Raw genomic sequence first — 17,831 nt, forward strand, 5'->3', positions numbered from 1 at the left:
GTCTTAAGGTGAATGCCCTGTTACGCAAGATAGTGATTAGAAAGGAGGAAATTTTGTGAGAGAAAAACAAAAATGTCTCCAGACTCCTCCCAGATTCCTCCAAAACCCTTCTGCCTCCAGTCCTCACTTCCCCTACAGAGGGTCTGCACTCCTTAGATACCTTATTGCTTATTACTCCTCTATTTAACTTTCAGGCCAATGGCTTCCAGACTTACAGACTAGTACTTATCAATCAGTAACGTTTACAGTGTGGGGAGAGTTTGGTATCTTAGGTGCATCCTTCACCAGCACACTCTGCTCATCCTCGAATTAGGCCAGATAGGCATGATTCTCAGGACTGTGAAATGCCCCTATTAAGTGGCTATGTTTCAGGGGAAAAGAAAGGAGGACACAGCCTGTTTCTAGCCCTCTCTTTATTGACAGAAATACCTCTCAGCTCTGAAGAAGAGGCTGGCTGCAGAAGATGGATCACAAGATGCTACAGTCAATCTAGGATGCTATGACACCCAGTAATTTTATTATCAAGTACATCTTGAGGTTTAACAGTGAGGTGGTGACTCTAGGTATCTACTGCTATAGTATACACTGCTTCAAGTCCAGAGACAGATGCTGCTCTCAGGCTGGGAATCACAAACCCAATGTCTTGCACTTAACAGACATTATGTTCTTCCTCCAGATGCAGATGACAAGCTGCTTTTTTCTTTTCTCTGTCCCTGTGAAACAGCAGCTACTGGCGGGTCTCTCCTTACTTTGCAACACTTCGCGAGTTTGAACATTTGTCAAGAAACAGGACAGCTGAGTTACATGTCTGGGAGTTTCAGAGTGGAAGACCAGTCTGCTTTCCAGTATAGGGCTCTAATTATGAAAGGGTCAAGTTAGCAAGCAGGGAAGTTTTATACCTCCAGCTGCTGATTTCTCCAGCCTCAGACATCAAGGCCAGACCTGATAATGCTATTACAAGTTTGGATAATGGAAAGGGAATCAACTTTCCTAATTTTTTTAAGAGGAAAAAATGGACATACTCTTAATTACTACAGATTTATTTAACTATTTACTGTTAGGGCTTCTTGAATTGCTTAAGTAGGCTTCTCTGAATACTAATTTTCTCTTCTGTCCCTATGGCGCATCTTCGAAAACTGGCGTCCTCATTCGTGAGGCTACAAATAGCTGATAAATGAGCTGGCCTCAAGGCAGTGCACATAACATTGTGCATTTAATCCTTTCCTGGGTAAATAGTGAAGGTGAAATGAAGACAAGTTATACAGGGAAATAAAACAAAGAGACCACGGGCAGAAAACAAGTCTTTCATGGCGCTGGACACAGCACGAGGAATGGGAAGGGACGACATACTCGTGAAAGGAGCTGGCGGAACCACCACCTTAGAACCTTAGCGAGGTGCAGCTGGAACTTAGTGGGGTGGTGCTTCTGCCCACAGGAGCGCTTGGGAAGCTGCGAGAAGGCCAAGCGAAAGGTGGCAGCAGCGAGTCGCTCTTCAGCCAGAGCTCGGCGGTGGAGCTCGCCGGGTGCCAGCAGGCCGAACTCGACGGCGAGCAGGTCCTGTTACCCCACGGCCGTTAATAAAGCGCTCCTGTGATGTGCGCGCCGGCCGGGCCCTGACAAGGGAGGATGGCCGCACCGGGGTCTGCGCTGACCCTCGCTTTGTCCCGTCCCGCGGGGGCCACCGGCCGCCTCTCACACCGAGGGGAAAGCGGCATCCCTCCCGTCCCGTGCTGCCGAGCCGCTGCCGGCAATTCACAGGCTGTAGGCGTTGCCCTGACGCCTCAGCCGAGAAAAAGGGTTTCCCGACTGCTATGCTGACGCTCAGGTGGCTGCGAGGGTAAATTAGCGGTAATTACAGCAGGCAGCAACCAAAACCTGGTGTTTTTCCTCAGTCACCAAAACTGCGCGGCGAGTTACGAGGACCGATGGAATGGCAACTTTCAGGTGAGTGCTGCAGCCGCGTTCTACACAAGCTTTTCAGCGAAGGGTTAAGCGTGCGTATCTTAAACATGACTGTCACACACCTTGTCCTCCCTGTGCTTGCCAAGACTTCTGAAAACATCGTAGATTTTCAACCTAGGCTTCCCAAGAATGGGGAGGGAAAACCAAACGAGCAGTGGAACCGGCTCTCCCTTCCCTGTTGCTTTTACCGTTTTGCTTGCCAGACCTCAAGTTTCAGTCACCCAGCCCAAGTCAGTGGGCGTAGCTGTCAGTGCCAAGCGAGTGGTCCCCGCCGACGCCCGCCCGCCGGCCGGCCTGCCTGCCTCCCCTTCCTCGGCAAACCACCATCCCCGGGCAGTGGGGGGAAGGCACTCTTGGGAGACATGGGGGCGCACCCCGTTACGGTGAGGTCGGTGCACCTGGCCCGGCCCTTCCTCAGCCCCGCCAGTCGCAGGCAGCGGCGGCGCCTCAGCGGGAGCGGGGCCTCCCGCCCCTTCCCTCCCCTTAGAGCCGGCTGCTCGGCCGCGGCGGGCGGGCTCCTGCTGGGGAGGGGACAGAGGAGGGAGGAGCGGAGGCAGGCGGAGAAGGAGGGAAGGAGGCAGGGCGGGCGGGAGCGCGGCGGCGGCAGATGCTGCGGCGGCGGCGGCGGCTGTGTCTCCTTCGGCCACATCCCGCGGCCGGTGCGCCCGCCAGGCGCGCTGCGCTACGGCGGCGCCGCGCAGCCTGCCCCAGCCGCCGCCGCCGCCGCGGCCCCGCGCCTCGCCCGAGCGGCGGGGCGGTGGGTGCCGAGCCCGCCTCTCCCCGGCAGCCGGCGGGCAGCTGTCCTGCGGCGGAGCCCTTCGGACCCGGATCGGCGCGCTCGCACGGACACGGGGACTTCACGGACGCAGACGCACGCCGGGGGGCGGGGGGGGGGAGGCAAGCCGAGGATGTTGCAACTGGGCAAGGTCAGGACCTTGCGGTGAAGCCCGGGGCCGTTGCTCGCCTCCTCCCCCCGCCCTCTTTCATCCTTGCCTAGCGGACTGAGGATTTGCTGTTGGGTTTTGGTGTATGTTTGGGAGAAAGCAGGCTGAATCGGCGCCGATTGGTGAGTACGACAGACACCGTAATGGTGCCAGGTTCTCCCCCCTCCTTCCCGCTTGCGTGATATTTCCTCTTGGTGCGGGCTTCTGTAGTGCTCCCCTCATCGAGGCGAACGGGATGGGCTGGGCTGCTGGGATCTGTGCGAGAGCTGTGCTTGTGCCTTCAAGCATTAGGGTAACAAAGTGCGTTTATTTCCCTTGTTTCTTCCTCCCGCGCCTCCCTGCCCCCCCCCCCCCCCCCCCATCCTTTCCCTCTCTTTATGTTAGTCGTTGCTTATGTAGGGCATCCGCGGCACCGTGTCTCCCGACGCTCTGCACTAGAGTACTCGTTATGGCAGTGAAGTCATGGGCTGAGGAGGAGGAGGAAGGGGCCCGGAGACCCGCGGGCGGGGGCAGCGCCCGGCCCTGCTCGGAGCCGGGCGGGAAGTGCCGGCACGATGGCCCTGGCACTGGGGCGGCTCTGGGTGGCGGCGGCAGCTCCGTGTGTCTGTCCGTGTGCTACGGGGAGGGTGGTGGTGTCTTCCTTTGAAGCCACCGTTTGCGAAATCCTGCGCTCGAGGAGCGGTGGGAGGGGAGCCGCGATGTGCCCGGTGGTGTTTCGTTGATCTATATTTAATGGCTGAAAGGAAAGATGCTTTTCTTTCCTTTTACCCCTAACGTACTCTTATTCTGGTGTGTAATGTGCTTGCATCGATCGGTCAAAGCGTAGGTTCAGCTGAATCGAGCCGCCACAGAGGAGGTGCAGCAGCGCAGGCGGTACGTGTAATACACAAATTCCTCTGGCCGGGGATCTTGGAATAAAATAAAAACCCTGAAGAGGAGTCATTTTAGAAACCATGCTATATTTCCCCTGGAGGGATTGGAGGCACGAATACATAGAATATAGAATCTTGTGCAGAGACATTTTCTTTCTGATACTTTAAGTGTTAGAGTGTCGTAATTAACCTAGCGTGTTGTAGAAAAATACCCCAAACATGCAGAAAATATCTAGAAATGAATGTGCCTTTATTAAACACCCAACTGCTAACTTTATCGGCTGTTTTAGCTGATACTTATGCCCTTTAAAACATGTATGCCTTTTTATTGGCTGTAACAACATAAAGTAAAAACTTCATGGTGCAGGTTTATTTTCAGACTGTACAGCTAGTCTGTATATAAAGTGAAAACAGTGAATCATCTTGAGCTGTGGTTCGTAGCAAACCTCTCTGTGGGGTACGTCAAGACTTGCATACCTCAAGATAGCGAGAGAACTACGCAGAATTATATGGAGTTTATATAAGCCTGTTGTGAGCTTCTGCAAAATCAAGGGAAGGAAAAGTATCTTTTGTTATCCTGTGTTTAAGGATGTATTCATCTTGTCTTAAAAAAATTACCTGATTACCTAACTCATGTAGGCTGGATTGATGCGTTTCAACAGCCCTAGTCAGCTGGTCAGTGTATAAACGACGTGGTGCGAGGGAGTTAGGTGCAGGTATCCAGAGGAAGCTGCTGCACATCGTACTTGTGGGCCTCTGGGGCTCAGATGGCTTTAGGGCTTTTATGAGCCTGTATACCTTTACATGGTTTATCTGGGGAGAGGCTTCAACCCTAAACCCAAACCATCTGGAAGACTGTGATCTGTAAGCAAAATGTGGAAGTTTGCGATGATCGAATACCCTTGTAAGACCTAATTCTGAGGCAAGTTGGTGAAGCTGTCTCTTTTCAGTCAGTGAATGACCTGACCCTTTGGGAGCCTTGACTATCAGTCTGCATCCTGCAGAACTGCAGAGAGCTTGCAATAGATCATTGTCATTAATGAGAAGTTGATTAAAGGCTTGGGACTGCATTGAATGTGATTATGTTGAATGTTGTAGCACTGAAATAGGAGATCACATCTTGATCACGTTGTTCAGAGATGGTTTTTGCAGTCTGTTATATAAGAGAGGCTTGGGGAAAAAAAAAAGAGTAGCGGGCTGTGCTGTGTGTACATACCAAAGGAAATACCCCTCAAAGCTGCTGGTGGAAAGTCAAGTGTTTATTTCAGTTGCATGACTTCTTGTGGATTGCAAGAAAGATGCTTTTGGGAGGGAACTACAGCTTCTGTGCCCCAGTTCTGTTTATCAGGTACCTTAACAGAGTTAAAAGCAGTAAATAATAGCTCATCAGTGACACAAGCTTGTGACTTCTGCTGTAGTTTAGTGGGTTTTTTTTTGACTAACACTACTAAAATAACTTCATCCTCACGTAATGAACTCTGACAGACAGCTGCACAAAATAGAAATAGTAGCAACTGAAAAAAAGGTGTTTGCATAATTCTGATTTGCATAATTTACCGTTGCTGATGGATGGTATCAATTTGATGGCTGTGGTTTGGTGTTCAAGTGTTTGTTCCTGAAGACACATGTAAAATCAACGTGCTACAAAGGAAGTGCTCAAGCAGCTTATTTTAAGGGTTTTAAGAAATGCATTTTTAAGTAGGGCTGTAGATTGGCATGTAAATGGAGCAGATAACAGAATCAGCAGAACTCATGAGTGGCAAATTTTGCACTAAATTTCAGGTACATTTTGTGTTTCATGGTTCAGTGTGATATGATTTTTAGAGCCTGCCACTTGTGGAAATTCCAGCATATCTTTGTTAGTATTTCAGATGTGTATTTTGACAATTCCTAAAACCAGCTGTTTTCAGCAGTATCAGCAAGATAAGGAAAATACATTATTACACTACTCTTTACTTAAATAAGGACCTGTGGTTTTGATGCTTATTGATTGGGCTTGTAAGTCATGAAGAGTTTGATATTTCAAGTTACAGCTGAGGTTTGACAAAAATGAAATTGATTGTTTCTCCCCTTTGAAGGTCTGAGTAAGATCTTATTACAAGATGAGTTTTGGATGCTTACTTAACTGCACAATATTAAATGTAGTAGTCTAATTATTAATAATATAAAAGAAAATCATCAGCCTCAATGGTGACAGCATTTTTAAGTATAGCACATTGGTTTTTCATTTTTGAGAATGACTCTCAAAAAGGACTAAAATACATTTGCTTTTAAATGAGATTGATTCTCTACCTCCTCATACCTCTTGCCCTCTGCCCCGGACAAAAGTCACTCCACCTGTAAAACTGTAAATTTTTCTGATCTTTTATCTATTTATTCATCCCCCCACCCTCCAATGAGGGCATTCTCTTACTTCAGTAGGAACTCTCCATGCAGGACAGGTATGCAGTCCTCTGCTCATACACTGCAGAACATCACCCTTTGGCTAGTGGCTCTTCTCTAGTTATGCTCACTTGGAAAGAGGACTGAATTGCAGCATGACACACTAAAACAATTTCTTCTATCCCCTTGGGATGTGCTAACTCAGTGTTATGAATGGGTTGTAAATGCTGATCACCTGACCAGATTCTTTGGCAGTATGCTGGACAAAATTTAAATTCAATAAAACTAAAAAGGAAATATGGTGTTGTTTATGTGTAAACTGATAGCCAAGTGAATAAGATTTTTGGTTTTTGTTATTGTTGTTGTATAGTTGCCATTTTAGTGTAAAACTAAGAAATGGAGAAACATCTCAGTATCTATGAGAGCAAATATTTAGTATTTGTTTAAATGGCTCTTGGCATGCTAACTCGCAGTGCATTCTGCTGGCTCTTAAACTGCCTGTTCTACTTTACCAAATTCAATTATAGTAATAAGCAATAACTTCAGGAGATACAAAGCATGGAAGAATATGTATTATCTTGTCCTTTTGGCCACTGCCTATTTTATTGAAGTTTCTGAGGAAAAAAAACCCAGGCTTCTAATGAAACTTTAAAACTGTAGTTCTCAGACCTACCCAAAAGATAGTAACTTTTTTCAATTCACATGTAAAATAACCATGTTTTCTGTTATATTTTATTAGGGTTTATTTGTTATCCATTATAGTTCTACTGTATGACAGACCATTATTTTCCACTTGTTTTCATTCATTTTAAGAAGCCACAAATAGACAGAGACCACTTTGAGCTGTAACAACTAAGTCAAGAACATCTGTGAGTCGAAAGGGTTTCTCAGAAAAGGTTATCCGGGGAATGATTTTGCATTTTTCCCCTTCTACTCATTCCCCTTCTTTATTTTTTCTTGGAAGTTTGCAGTTGATTTCTTCATCTCCCAAAAATCTTCACAGTACAGAAACTTCCTTTTGGCCAAGAAAATGTCAAAAATTGACAGTAAAACTTAAATTTGTCTGCTTAGTATAGCATCAGTATATTCTTTTTTTTTAAGCCATACGTACATTCTTCTGCCCTAACACAGTCAATTAAGTGACACCATAATATCCCTTTACAGCTGAATTTTTGAAGGGAGACGAATGATAATGCAGGTAGCTTAAAAAGAGATTCTGATCTCTTTTTTAAGGGGTTCCTAACTGTTCTGAAGTCGCTGGCTGAGACTTAACTCTTCCATATTAATTTAGATCAGATTAATTTCTTTTAAATTAGTAAGATGTTTGGGGCAATAATGAGAAATAAGTTTCAGAGTGGTTGTAGAAAATTGCTGTACCTACTGGCACTGCTAGGATTACCAAAATTTGTAATCTGCGTCCTGTAAAAGGTATGTGCCTTCATTCATAACCAGCAAGCAGTTTGGGAGGGTGGCTGGCAAGCATCTCAGGGGTGTAATAAAAGGCTCCAGGCAATTAATTTCAAGGAATGTATTGTGTTTTAATTCCTGCTTTCCAGGAGGGTACTTCTGCCATTTTTGAAGCTGGGTATCTGAAAAGCAAGAAAATATGCACTGGATGTTGAAAACAGAACATGTGAACCTTAAATTTTTTCTTTATAGTATTCCATCAAAATACTGAATCTTGGGAGTGTGTGTATGTCTGGTACAGAAGCTGATGTACAGGCATGTGTGTGTGTTCTGGTGTGTTTTTTTTTATATCAGATTAATCTGAGTGAAGAATGTAACTTCTGAAGATGGTGTACGTGATTATCTGAATCAAGTCTTGGTATTCTGATATTTTCTCCTAATGTTGTACTTGGCTGGGTAGTAATTGGGTTTCTTTGAAAGCGGGTAGTTGTTGTCCCAGTCGAATTTGCATGTTTAAAAATAATTGTTGCTCTTGCCAAGAGGTTGGCTATTATTTTACCTGTTTGGCATATGGGAAAGCAAAAGCCTTTTCATGCTCAGTTTTTGACATGAGAAATGGTATGGCAGTGAATACAGAGGTTCATATTCAGTGAAAAGCAGAGTGAGAAGGCAGAAGGCTAGGTCAGAGAATGGTTATCAAAGGAAACAGTAGCTTAAAGGTTTTCAACAGTGGAAATTGCTCAAGGTTAAGCAACAGAAGCCTTTCTGGGCAAACCTTGTTGTTGTCATGTATGCCAGAATTTTTAGAGAAATGGAATTCTTTAAGGATACCCAGAGGCATTCTTATGCCATCTTTTTTGCACATATATTTCTTCCAACTGTAATTCAGGGCAGCTTTTGAGCACGCCTAATCATCTCATTTCTGAATGGTGCGATACATCTGAAAATGACATTCTGTGCGATTTAGAAGCTGAAGTCTTGTGGAAAGTGAGAGTTGGGCTCCTAAATGGTGTGGATGCTAAATAAAGAGTGGATAATCTAGTGAATTCGTACAGATCAAAATCTAGGTCAGTCTTTGAGCATTTTGACAAATTTTAACAAAATGACTAGTCATATTCAGCACTTTCTGAATATTTCTGATGAAGTACCTGTGTCCTTGATTACCGCGTGATGGTATGATGGTAACCTGAACCTTGAGTTCAGTGCTTAACCTTGTCTGACCTAGTGTGCTCAGAAGCGAAGTGAATAGAACAAAAGGGCTTTGGGTATTTTAAAAAGTCTGTGCTTTAATGAAGGAAGTTGACAGTAATTGATGAAGCACATAATTCCTGCTGTTCTTACTGCAAATGGTTTTGAAGCTTGAGTTACAAGAATAACGTGACTTTATATGTGGATTTCCACTGTAGTACTGATGTATGTCATCTGGCAGTACAGGGGAGAACTTGAAAATGTGATAGTACATCTCTTCTTTGTGTCAGTAATGTAGAAAGCTTAATGCGTTCTTAAAATTATCATTGTAATTAAAATGGCAGAAGACAGTTGGCTTCTGTTCCCTTTGTTTCTGTTGTTGAACCATATTCATAGCATTAATGACCTGCAGAAGAATTTTGAGTAACGGGGTTGGAAGTCCTGCTTAGGGATCACCAAGTTAATTCCCAAATGCCTCTCAGCTATGTCTGCATGATTTTGAGAAGGTAAAATTTGGTTAACCCTGGGAAAACTAGCATTTATATGGCACCGTACTCATTAAGTACGAACTACTACAGATGCTTTTATTTTACTGGTGACATACAGCATCCTATGGGTGAAGGCATAGGGGAGATGCCACACCGTTTCCTCTTCTTCTGTATAAATATGGTGGCACCTTAAAGATTTTATAGGTTCAGAAGGACATATTTTTGGTCAAAAGAGTTTCTGACAAGCTTGGCAGATTATTGCACTTATTTTCCACTTCTGACTTCTGTTGTCTTTACCAAAACCAAGTAAATTATTGCACAAAGCCTCAAGGGTCTAGGGGGGCTCTGACTTTAGTCTCTTCAAAGAAGAATGGACAGGTTGAGCTTAGTTAAAAATGTGCATGTCTAATCAAAGGGTAAATTTAGAATCATAAATTTTAAGAACTGACATTAGAAAAAAAGTCATGATAACCAAAAAATCTTTTTCACATAAATGGAAACATTGAACAGAAGCCATAGTATATGTGAGAAGCCTAATGCAGTATTCTGTTAAGCAATTATTTAATACTCCTAGGTAAGTAGGTTCTTTTAATGTGTCATTACATGTAGGTGTTGTTTTTGATTTTTTTGTTTTGTTTGGTTTGGGGTTGTTTTTTGTGTATTTTCGGGGTTTTTTGTGTTTTTTTTTTTTTTTTCCGTTTTGTTTGGGTTTTGGTATTTTTTGGTGGTTGTTCCCTCCCCCAATAAAAGCGAATTCCAAAGCATATATTTCTAGTCAAATTAAGGAAGTTTGTTAGCCTGCTTTTTATGAATTTGCTTCCACTGGGATCTTGTGCACTTAATTCTCAATGCTGACTGTCATAATGAGCACTCCAAGGATGGATAATGCTCCTCATTTCAGAAAGGAATAAACGTTTTCTTGTATTCTGTGTCAGCTTATGTAGCATAGATCTATGCAGCAGTTATTTTAGGTGGATGAAACTTAACCTTTACATCTCTTCTTTGCCCTTTTGAGGTTGAGCTTTGATTGGTTGTCTTAAATGTTCCCTCTCTGTAAATACCTTTTAATTAAAAGTAGCCAAGATTAATCAGCTTTGTAATTCTTACTTTTCTGTCTCCAAGTCTAGGAGGTACAGTGCATGTGTAGGTCTTGCTGTCTTTTTTTTTTATTTTATTCTAGTCTGTTTAAAGAGATGTGAATTTTTGGTAGTGAGTAGTAAATATTTCTCTTATTTCATGTCTGTTGGCATAAAAAGACTAAAACTGAGCAGAAAAGACACCTGTTTTTGAGAGGTCAAACCAAGACTTTGATCATGTTTTATGACTTCCGTTTATCTTAGAATGGCTGAAACTCTGCACAGCTAGATTAGGAATTTAGTTTGATTTCCAAAATAAGATTTTGATTTTTTTTTTTCCCTTTAGTAAGTGCAGTGTTAGTATTTGAGGAATACGATGTACCTGATACATAATGCCAGTGAAATGCCACGTAAGCTTCACCTACTTTTAGGACTTCTGGATATTTTAATTTTTTTGACATCTGGCATCTTTGTCTGATGACCTGAACATGCTATCGTTGTTTCACTGGGAGGCCTGCTGGGCAGAGTCACTTCAAAGAATGTGATTTTCCTGTTTGTATGTGAAATCCTTATCTGCATTTACTCAAACTAGAACTGGCTGGTGAGGGGGAGTGGGGGTTTCCTCTCTAGCGTTGCTCTGTGCACTGGAGTCTTCAGACTGATGTTGCTGACGGATTGCTCTGTCTGAGACTCTCTCAGCATGGTCTCCCCTCTAAAAATATCCAGTGAGGAGCTACTTGGCTTTTGATTAGTGGTGATGACAATATTTCAGGTCCCCAAATGACACATGGCTGGTGATCTATTGACAGAACAGACTTGGAGCAATGGTGTTTGTCAAGGAGCCAAAGACTCTGCAATATAGATTGCTTTTGCCCCCTTTTTTTTTTTTTTTTTTTAAACTGTGGATCTAATGTTTAAAGCAGAGAAAGAGATCTGAGATACTGTTAATAGCAAACTGAAAAAAAGGCTGGGGAAGGAAGGTGGGGACAGAGAGACAAGCAGGAAAGCACAGTTGCTGTATTGTCAATGAATAGGAAAGATGCTGGTTTGGTTGTTTACCACAGGTAGTTGGGACAGTCTTGATTTCTAGAAAGTGCGTTTAGAAATATGTTTTTCAGTAGTACTTCATTTGCAAATGTATCTCAGTTCTTACAGGATGCCTTGCACAGATACATAATCTGAACATGTTTTAAGAAATATATGCATATATTCTGCTTGTATGCTGCCTATAGAATTAGCTGCATCTGTGTCACGTGTGTTACTTGACTATTAACCTCAAAAGCAATGGAATTTTTTATTTTTCCCCCATCCCCCACCCCCCAGAAACCCTTCTTGTTGGATTTGGTAACAGAAATCCAACCAGTTCCATGGGAGGTGTGCTGTATAGGGTATGCCTTGGTACAAATACTATTTACTCTTTATACAGCCTTCTTTCACTTGACTCTTCAATGATTCTACAATCTAATGTTTGTCATGACACAGTTGTGTGTATGTTTAAGAAAATCACAGGTATTAAACGGGCAGGATGAGTACTTCCTAGCAGTTTATGATTTCAATACTTTAGAACTTGTAAATTTTGCCATACTGGGTTAAATAATTATTTTCCAGATTCGATCAATATGTGAGTTACAGATTGGGGGGGGGGGGGGGAAGGGAGGGGGTAGAGGAGGCATGGGAAGAGGAGGAGAAAATCAGAATGCTAGTTTGTTTAGCTAATTTACCTTACCAGATACATCCTTTCTGACCTAGAGGACAGTATAGTTCTGGAAGTATGAGGTTTGTTTACCTGATACTGTAGTATGTTTGCAATAAATGGAATTACTCTCTAGGAAGCTGTATAGACCTCTAAAACAACTAACTATATTCTTGGGAATGAAGCAATTATTTCTCCCCCTTCCACTGTTTTTAAATTTACTTACTCATAACATGTTTAGCATGGCTCTGGCAAAATACCAGGACTCCTGATTTTTAAAGGGCTTAATATTCTCATTATAATATTTAAGTATCCATGTTTTTCCAAATACTTTTCTCATAAATCTTTATTTAAATATGGTCTTTCAGTTCCACTTCAGATTTAATAACTACATAATATTGGCAGGTGGCCAAAATTTAAGTTTTTTTTTGTCACATGGTTTTATTTAGGAGTGTATAATCTGTAATGCTATGCAATATAGTCATATTTTTGCTTAACAAAAGAGAATGAGTGGTTGGTGTGAAAAAGCTGAGTTGACTAGGAGGAATGGGATGAGTGGAAAATGAAGCAGTCCTGAAATGCAGATGTATAGCTCTGCTTCAGAAATACACTTCGAATCTAAAATTTGGTGCTGTGAAATAAATCACAAGTCTCTTTCATATAAACTGCTGTAAGTTGCACATTGAAGGAAATGGAATACAAACCCAAAATAATTTTAGCTATCCTCAAACTCCATTGAAGTTACAGAGGACTTACTGCAGTGACGTTGCCTCCTTTAGGTGATCCAGAACATAACATCTCTGCTTGTACCATTCTGACAGGCAAGGCACTTGATGAATTACACAGGCCATCGAAGGTGCTATGCTTGCGCTACTTACTGCTGAGGTTGGTTTCCCTTCCAAATGGGAGCAGCCATTGAAAACCCATACCGCGCTTCCGTGTAGACATTCGTACTTTCACAAAAGTTTTCCCACCTTCATACACATCTGAAGTATGTCTGTCTCTCTTACACCATCTTAAATTAGTAGTACTGTAGTCTTGCTTGTTCCACTGGAAGAAAACAAATATTTTTGATATAAAAAAACCCAAACCAAACAAATCCTTCACCTAACCTGAAGGTGGCTACCGTGTTTCCTAGCACTGAAAAGAGAAATTTACAGAGTTCAGATTCTCTCTTATTCTTCTTTCATGGAATCATGGAATGATCTGGGTTGGAAGGGACCTTAAAGGTCATATAGTTCCAAACCCCTGTCATGGGCAAGGACACCTTCCACTAAACCAGATTTTTCAAAGCCCCATTGTTCAAGAACATGCAGAAGAATGGGTATTTCTAAATGTGTTCTCAGTATCCAAAGCTTGCACTTCTATCCTCGTTCTGTGAAAGGGTTAGAGACTTGTGATTTATTTCATAATACCAGGTTTTTGATACAAAGTGTATTTCTGAAGCACAGCTATACATCTGCATTTCACAGGAACAGTTGGGGAAAGGAAGGGCAGCACAAAGCTTTTTCTTCTTTGCACATGAATCATTTTAGAGCTTCTTCTAAAAGGTGACTTACCCAGCTGAATGAATTTATAGGACATTGTGCAGTGTTTCTGATGTTTTAATCTTCACTTTTTTCATGTATGTATAGAAGAGAAGAATAAAAAGGGACTTGCAATTTAAGTTCTGAGCATTTATATTCCAAAACTTTTGAAGTTTGAAGGTAGATGCAGAGTTTCTAATAATACCTTAATATGACATTCAGATATTAACCCAAAGCATCTATAGCAGTATTGTCTCTCTTTTAATTCCTTCTTCCTGTCAGGCAGGCCTCCTCTTTTGTAAAGACTTTTGTTGATTTGTCTTGAAACAGTCATCAATGGCTTCAATAGAATATTTTAAACATCTGGGATCTTTCCTGCTCTCTGACAGGATGTAGGTACTATCACTTGTTAATAAGTGTGCATGGGTTATGTATTGCATCCCTCTACAGTTTAGGATACTTCTTCATAGCTTAAATAATTTTATGGTGCAAAAAGGTGGTGTTGGGGTCTGAAGCTGATACCTCTAGGTGCAGGCTAGGAGGTAGAAGTATCAGGTAACTCCTTCAGTTGTCCTGTTTACAGCTCTCATTTCAGATTTTCTTCTCATTCTACCAATATAAAACCAAACTTCTCAGTGTTTGAGTGGAAATGTATTCACTTCTTACTGATACTGAATTTCAGTATGCTGATTTTGTTATGAAACTGGGCCTCAGACCTAAGTTACAATAGGACCTTGAAGCTAGTTATGAATATCCCAGGGTTTTCCACCTTGAAATTTGGAGTGAGCTCAACACCTCTGTGTTACTCCGTGGCCTTTTACAAGCAGTAACAAACAGAAGAACCACAGTCAGGACTATGATTCAGCACTCTCTCCCCGTGCAAAGTGGTATATAACTAGCTCCCTCCCAGGGTGTGTTTAGAAAACAGTGTTATGTGGATTCACTAACTGTACCATATATGAAAGACCATATGCAAGAATGCAGATGGAGTAACAGACTGTAATGTTAATTTATCAATCATCTGAGTAATCATAGTGGTGGCTTTTTATTTTGCATTACATCAGTGTTTTGATGACTGAACTTGGATCATAACCTTGTTGAACCTGTGCTGTCCAAAACATACTCACAGATGGTCCTGGTGCTGAAAAGCTCAGAAACCTAGCTAACACAACTGCTAACAAGGGAAAACAAGTCTAGAGAGGCTGAAAACAGGTCAGGTACAAGCATGAAAATAGGATCCTGGTTGCTTATGTACTCTGAGTTCCCTAGCACATGTAACCCTTTCCATGTTGCTTAAGCAAATCCTTGTCTCTTGTACTGCTCTCAGTGCACATGTGGCATAAAACTAAATGTTGCTTGTATTCTTACGATACTTTTCCCAAGTAATTAACAGCATGTTTTATGAGATGCAAGAGGATTTTTCCCAAACCAGAAAATGTCATTATTGAACTTTGGTCCTTTCTTTAAAAACATGAAAATAAGTTAAAAGGAAGTCATTTGGAGAGGGGAAAAGGGGTGGGGGTGGGGGAAGTAAGGGGGAATGAAGTCAAATGTATTAGGTCCGTTCTCCATGAGAAGTTTAAAGAACAAAACCAAAACTTACTTTTGCAAGAATAATGAAGCTGCGCAAAGTATCAGTGAATCCTCTGCTGCTGGTCCTTTACTATGGCATTTATACTCTCTGAGTTAACAGAGTATGTAAAGAATGATATTAAACTTGTTTATGAGCAAGAGCCTGTGTTATTGCTTCATCACATACTAAGAAAAGCGGACAGGCAGCTTATATTCAAGCTTTGTCATTGTACCAGCAGCAATTTCTTTCCAATCCTTTCCTTTTTTGTTTCAAGCCAAAAGAAGCAGTCTCGGAGCAGGAAGATGAGGGACAAATGTTTGAATTTACCATATCCATAGGTTGTTTTCTTCAAATAGGGGTTAAATTGATGTTGAAGTAATTGAAGATTCTTTTAAGAAAATAATTAACATAGGTAAGCCCTAGAATATTTGGACAATTTTCTCTCACAAAACATGAAATACTATTCTAATTTTTGTTTGTCTTAAATTTCAGAGCTTTTCAGATGATTTCTCAACAGTGGTATGTTCCGATGTAATTTTTTTTTGATATTCATTTTGTAAGGATAAACAAACAATCAAAAAAACGGAACAGAAAAGAAACAAAAGGAAACAAAATGGGAAGGGGCCAAGGTGGCTGAGCACCCTAGGCTTTGACTCAGTGGATCATAAGGTAACAGTAGACTTTTCTTTGTGCTTTATTAGATAGAAGTTGCCTTTATCGCTTCATGTGTTTGAAATGAAGTAAATTATCTCAACAAGTATGGGTAATGACTTAGGTGGCAAGAATGTATAATGTTTTGGGGCATATTACAGATTGTGTTTATTGTTCTGGAGTAATTTTCAGGTAGTAGTATAATACACAATCAAAAATACATTTAATGCAATATTACTTTGAAAAGTGAAATTTGTTAAATTCCGTGAAACATTAATTGTAGCTTTTGTACAGCTGCTGCTATTTCAGTTAAAATAATAATTAAAAAAAAAAGGATGGCTGAGCAGAATTAATGTACTTTATTGGAGGAAACAACTTTGCACAGCTCCATTTATATATGTCTTGTCAGCCTTGATAGTATGGTCTACTGAAATGTATAGTGAATTTTAGAACATCTGCCCTCTTAATTATTCTAAATATCACTATCCTAAATGCATGTACATTAGGTGCTCAGTCCTTGTGGTTTTATACATTTACACTTTAGAAGCTTCTCAGATCATGTCTTTTCTTACCCATTGTTCTCTAGGTTGTCAGATTATAATCAGCAAGACTTGTGGAGTTAGCAAACCACTTGCCTCAAAAGGGTAAATACAATATGAATGACAGTAGTATTTCCTACAGATGTAATCTCAGGAGAAAATTCAGTTTAAAAACCATAGTTTCTAGAAGATAAATTTGTGTGCTGCTATGTGTGGGTACAGCAGAGTACCTGATCTCCTTTACTCATGATAGGTTTTCTTGTTTGTTTTTCCTCAGAGGATGGTCAGACTTAGAACCTTTTTCTTCTTTTCTTCCTTTTTTTTTTTTTTTCCCTTCTTCTTCAAATAGACTATTCCACAGCTGAGCACCCTTCCCTGACATCACTGTCTCCTGCTCTCATGAGCTTTGCTCTAGGCTTCATTACCTGTGTTTTCAGCTAGTAGATGGCTTGTTTTGGATACTGTCTTCTCCTGAGTTAGGGCAGAGGCTGTTGTTACTGACAGGGAGCCTGAACTCACTCGTCATGACTAGTAACATGAAATTCTGTGGCATCTCATTATTGATCTGTGACTATCGGGCTTAGGGCGGTTACAGTAGGGCTTTCCTTTTTATCCTTGTGTGCACTCTGGTACAAATGCAAGAATGTCTGATCAAATGCTAATAAAAAGCTGACTTGGGCTTCAGAATCAGCCTGTACGCAACAGTATATTTGCTTATGGAAGTGTGGAGGAGTTAGTACAGCTCCAATTTATCATGGCATCTGCCCATCACCTACATTAAAAATTCTACTTTTGTACTAGTTGTAGGAGATTTAAAGTATCTAATTATCTTTGAAAGGTCGTGGCGATCAGGGAAGGTTCCTGAGGACTGGAGGAAAGTGGACATCATTCCTGCCATCAAGAAGGATATTCTGGGGAACTACAGGCCAGTCAGTCTCACCTCAGTCCCTGGGAAGGTGATGGAGCAAATCCTCCTGGAAATAATTCCCAAACATACGAAGGACAGGAAGGTGACTGGGAGTAGTCAGCATCAATTTATGAAGAATACATGCTTTACCAGCCTCATAGCCTTCTACAATGAGTGGAAAGAATGAACTTCTACTGTGGTGGATGGAGGAAGAGCAGCATGTGCAACTTACTATGACTTTATGGGAGACTTCTGACATTCTCCCATAACATACCCATAGACAAGCTCTTGATGTATGGATGAGATAAATGGACAGTGATGTGGGCTGAAACATGGCTGAATTTCTGGGCTCAAAGGGTTGTGGACAGCAACATGAAATCCAGCTGGAGGCCAAGCACAAACGGTGTACCCGAGGGCTTGATATTGCATCCTGTATTGTTTAACTTCTTCATTTGTGATCTGGATGATGGGACAGAGTTACACTCAGCAGCTTTGCAGATGATACAAAACTTGGAGTGGCTGACACACCAGAGGATTATGCTGCTGTTCAAAGACGTATTAACGGGTTGGAGAAGAGAGCTGACAGGCACCTTGTAAAGTCCATGAAGGAAGAATGCCATGTT

General features: G+C 41.8%; 1 protein-coding gene across 4 annotated transcripts in view; it reads left to right on the plus strand.

The window, feature by feature from the left end:
• The first annotated feature begins 1,910 nt into the window (after nt 1-1,910).
• CTNND2 (catenin delta 2) overlaps nt 1,911-17,831 on the plus strand; it is a 655,439-nt gene continuing 639,518 nt past the window's right edge. The window contains exon 1 of one of the 4 annotated variants that reach the window (XM_062610812.1): nt 1,911-1,944. In XM_062610812.1, the coding sequence (XP_062466796.1) occupies nt 1,926-1,944 (19 nt within the window). In that variant the 5' untranslated portion in view covers nt 1,911-1,925. Of the gene's footprint in view, nt 1,945-2,846; nt 3,029-17,831 lie in introns of those variants that run through there. The other 3 variants (XM_062610810.1, XM_062610813.1, XM_062610816.1) reach the window with 3 other exon arrangements.

This window comes from Pezoporus occidentalis, unplaced genomic scaffold (assembly GCF_034315485.1).
Source record: "Pezoporus occidentalis ecotype Australia unplaced genomic scaffold, CSIRO_AGI_Poc_V1 ctg15, whole genome shotgun sequence".
Lineage (NCBI taxonomy): Eukaryota > Metazoa > Chordata > Aves > Psittaciformes > Psittacidae > Pezoporus > Pezoporus occidentalis.